At 48.3% G+C, this 4,635-nt stretch overlaps 1 protein-coding gene across 1 annotated transcript in view; it reads right to left on the bottom strand.

Annotated features, from left to right (window-relative positions):
• The window catches only part of LOC103736931 (deoxynucleoside triphosphate triphosphohydrolase SAMHD1), a 25,237-nt gene extending 21,634 nt beyond the window's left edge, over positions 1-3,603 (bottom strand). The window contains exon 1 of the mRNA XM_008836546.2: positions 3,288-3,603. Coding sequence (XP_008834768.2) covers positions 3,288-3,495 — 208 coding nt within the window. The 5' untranslated portion in view covers positions 3,496-3,603. The remainder of the gene's footprint in view (positions 1-3,287) is intronic.
• Between the last annotated feature and the right edge of the window lie 1,032 nt (positions 3,604-4,635).

Genomic DNA, 4,635 nt, shown 5'->3' with positions numbered 1-4,635 from the left:
CTGCAGGTTGCTGGAGGCATTCCTCCCAGTGGGATTCTGAGACCTCAGTCCATCTTCTCTTTTTGTTCATGGATCATGACAAAAGTGGCCAGTGTGGTAGTGCATGCCTTTAGTTCCAGCACCTGAGAGGCAGAGGTAGATGGATCTCTGTGAGAACAAGGCCAGCCTGGTCTACATAGTGGGTTGCAGGTCAGCTGGGACTACAGGAAGCCCCTACCTATAAGTAAGTAAGTAAATAAATAAATAAATAAATAAATAAATAAATAAATATCCAGTCTTCCACTTTTTTCTTCTAGTGGTGTGACTTTTGGGGAAATTACTTAACATCTTTGGATATGAAAAGCATCATCCTGGGCTGGAGAGATGGCTCAGCATTAAGAGCACATACTGCTCTTGCAAAGGACTGAGTGTGGTTCTAAGTACCCACTTTGGGTGGCTCACACTCTCTTGAAACTTCAGCTCCAGGGGACCTGATGTTGCCCTCTTCTGGCCTCCATGGGTACTGCACTCACATGCACAAACCCACCCTGGACACTATAAATAATTAAAAATAATAATAAATTCTGGAACCTGGCATAGTACAGCATGCCTTTAATCCCAGGATTTGGGTGGCAGAGACAGTTGGATCTCTGTGAATTTGAGGCCAGCCTGGCTTACAGCCTGGCTTACACAGTGAGTTCCAGGTCAACCCGGGCTATATAGTGGTGAGACCCTGTCTTAAAATAATAATAATAAATCTTTTAAAAAACCAAATACATCATCTATAAAAAGTAAAAAGTATAGATTAGCACGGTGGTGGGCACATGCCCAATCCCATTACTCAAGAAGCAGAGGCAAGAGGATAGGTATAAGTTTGAGGCCAACCTGGACTATACACAGTGAGTTCCAGGCTAGCCAAAGCTATATGGTAAGACCCTGCTTTAGAAAAAGAAAAAATGTATAGATCAGAGCATCTAATTTGAGGGCTCTCATGAAACTGTAATCTATAATGAGGAAAGGGACTCACTACTTTGTGCTTGGTTTTGTGAAACAGAAAGAAATCTAGACTCAGAGAGAGATTTTAATCAGAATGACTACTGGAAATGAGGAGAAAAGTCCAAGTTTTCAGAAATCTGCAAGTGGCTGAAAAATCAAAGAGAAAAGACAAAGTGGATAGTTAAGATGTGAGCAGCAAGTGGGAACATTTGGCCAGTTTTTACCAATGGAAAGCATGTAGTGCTTAGCACAAGACTGGTAGTTCACGAGAACATAGATCATCCATGGGAGTGGAGAGACCACTCAGCAGTTAAGAGTATTGACAGCTCTTGTAGAGGATCTGGGTTCAGTTCCCAGCATCCATATGGTGGCTAACAATTATTTATAATTCCAGTTCCAGGGAGTCCAACTCTCTCTTCTGGCCTCCACAGGCACTGCACAGACAGGTATACAACATGCAGGCAAAAGACTCATACACATAAAATTTAAAAAACAAATAAAAATTAAAAAGAGATGCCAAGTGTGGTGGTGCACATCTTTAATCCCAGCACTTGGGAGGCAGAGGCAGGCAGATCTCTGTGAGTTCAAGGCCAGCCTGATCTACACAATGAATTCCAGGCCAGCTGGGGCTACAGGTAGATCCTGTCTCAAAAAGACAAAAAAATAAAAATAAAATAAAAATAAAAAATAAAAGGAGAACACAGATGATTCTGGAGGCTGAAGAATTAATTCACAGCGCATTGATGAAATGGCCAAGAACATACATTTTGCAAGCAGACAATATAAATATCTCCCCACCTGTTGCTAGGGAAAGAAAGAGAAACATCCCTGGAAAGGGGGACATGAGAAAGGGAAAAGAGAAGTAAAAGTCCCTACATTTAATCTATCTTCAGGTCCTGAACCTTAACCACGCTCTCACTCCATCCCTCAACTGGGCTCCACTCCACAAGAGGTGAAGTTTATTGAATTTGCAAATCACCACCACAGAAAGTCTTCCACTTTCTACTTTCGGAACGCACACCTCAGAGAATCAGGTAGGCCATGAGCTTCCCATCCACCACAAAAAGTTGAGCAGAAACTCAAGTGTTTGATGGATGTTTGAACATGAACCGGTCAAGTCACCTCAAGCTCTCAGTCTATATGTACACTTCCCTTGGTGTGGCCAAGCTGTGAAATGCTGGACTTTCAGGGGTCAACTGGACAAGCTCCAGCATTCATATTTAGGAAGGGAAATTGCTTACAAAGAGCAAAACACAATCACTGCCACATTTTGCAGAAACATCCCTGGAAAGGGGGACATGAGAAAGGGAAAAGAGAAGTAAAAGTCCCTACATTTAATCTATCTTCAGGTCCTGAACCTTAACCACGCTCTCACTCCATCCCTCAACTGGGCTCCACTCCACAAGAGGTGAAGTTTATTGAATTTGCAAATCACCACCACAGAAAGTCTTCCACTTTCTACTTTCGGAACGCACACCTCAGAGAATCAGGTAGGCCATGAGCTTCCATCCACCACAAAAAGTTGAGCAGAAACTCAAGTGTTTGATGGATGTTTGAACATGAACCGGTCAAGTCACCTCAAGCTCTCAGTCTATATGTACACTTCCCTTGGTGTGGCCAAGCTGTGAAATGCTGGACTTTCAGGGGTCAACTGGACAAGCTCCAGCATTCATATTTAGGAAGGGAAATTGCTTACAAAGAGCAAAACACAATCACTGCCACATTTTGCAAATACAGTCAACATATTTTGAGCCCCACTGGGATGCTACTGCGGTCAGTGAGAATTCACAGATTAACCAAGTCAAGTTTCCTCCCCTTTTAGGAAAACCTCAAATTCCGGGAAACCGGGTAGGAACAGAAACTTAAAAGCGCCAGCACCTCTCAAGTGGCAAGTGTTCAGGGTGCTTGCGGTTAGCACAGAGGGGTCTGATGGGCTGAATGACAGCAAGCCTCAGAACAAGATGGGGGGGGCGGTCTTCTAAAAGGGGCTCCTCTCGCCTGTCAGTTCTGAAGACATCTACCCAGCAGGGTAAGATGCAGACCTACCGACGCCCCTAGCAGGTCCACAGTCCCAGAACCCGCTGCTTCCCAGGGGTCCCAGCCCTCCCCCACAACGGGGTGGCCCACCTGCAACGCCCCCATCGCGGGTTCTCCCCTGGGGCGCGCGTCCCAGCAGCGAGCCCCTTCCGCGGGCCTCCCCTCGGTGCCGCCCTCCTCCCGCTGCCGCCTGGGGTCCTCCCCTCTGGCCTGGGATCCCCACTCGGCAGCGGGTGCTGGGGTGAGTCTCCGCCCCCGCCCCTCAGCCCCGCTACCTTGGAAGCTCTGGAGGAGTTTGAGCTCTCCGAAGCCGCTCTTCTCTAAGAAGGCGCGCACCTGCTCCGGGCCCCAGGTGCGGTAGTCGGGGTGCAGTTCCGGGCCCGGAGACGCGACCCCCGCTGCAGGAGGGGTGCTCGGTGGGGTCCTCTGGCTGCCATCGCAGCGAGGCCGCTTCGCCGGCTGCTCCAAGTCGCCTCTCGGCATGGCCACCACGGACTTTCGGCACAGCAGACTCAAGAACCTCGGCGCCCTGCTCGCGCGCAGGCGCACTGACAGCCAAGGCCTGGGGGTGAGGCCATTCAGCGTTGCCTACCCTGGGGCCTACTGCGCAGGCGCGCTGGGCGTCCCCCTCTAGGATCAGGCCGCCCTGGGGCGCTAGCGCCCCGCTCTCTGCGCAGGCGCAGTGGCTGTGCAGTCGTCAGCCCGGTCCCCTACGTCTCCCCATGAGGGCGGAGTTATTGGAGAAGCAAAACTAGGGACTGAGGGTGATAGTGGAGGAACGAGTACCCGGTGGGGAAAGAGCGCCCTTGAGGCTGATGAAAGCCCCACCGCACTCCAGATTAGGGAGTCTTTTGATGAACAGTAGGTACTTTGCTCTAAACACCGCTGGGGTTCAGACACCCCAAACTTACAAGAAACCTAAAAGCCAATTAGGCTGCCAGGACTTCCCAATGACTAGAACGATGTGCAGCGACTGGCCGAACTGGAAGACCCTGAAATGATTTCGAGCCTGTTGTCAGGCTGTCTTTTTGCATTTCACAATTTCGCAGAATTACTGGGCAGCCGAGGACCCTAAAGATGCGTATTTTTAGGTTTCCACACAAAAGCAGATATCAAACTTCTTTCCAAATGGAGACAGATCTCTCCATCCCAGTTATTTTCTTACAGGAAGGAAAAGGGCCAATCTGATTTCTTAACATGGACCAGCTAGGATTTTCACTAACTGGTACTTAACAGCCTTTCCAAATGGCCGTCATTTCTTTTACTTTAACCCACTTTGGGGCAGGGTCCAAACTTCACCATAAATCCTGATTTATGTAGTACCAGTAAAAGGACTACAGAAAGGCATAAGGATGCAGATTAGTTTTACCATTAAGCAGAGGTAACTAAGACTTTTAGTCGAACAACTGGAGATGCAGCTCAGGCCCGAGGCCTTGTGTTCAATCCCCCCCCCCCCCCCCTTTCAACCCCCCCCCCCCCGCCCCGTCAAAAGAAAGCAAAAACATTAAGTTGGCAAACCGAAGTATTCTTATATTCTTAGTAAACAGCTCTATTGTGTACTGGGCACTGTTCTAAAGGCTTTACAAATAACTAATTCATTTCATTACTACCACAACTTGGGAT

Source organism: Nannospalax galili, unplaced genomic scaffold (assembly GCF_000622305.1).
Source record: "Nannospalax galili isolate Female #2095 unplaced genomic scaffold, S.galili_v1.0 scaffold258, whole genome shotgun sequence".
Classification (NCBI taxonomy): Eukaryota; Metazoa; Chordata; class Mammalia; order Rodentia; family Spalacidae; genus Nannospalax; species Nannospalax galili.
Note: the sequence above shows the minus strand (reverse complement) of the source record. Positions and strands in the feature narration are given on the sequence as shown.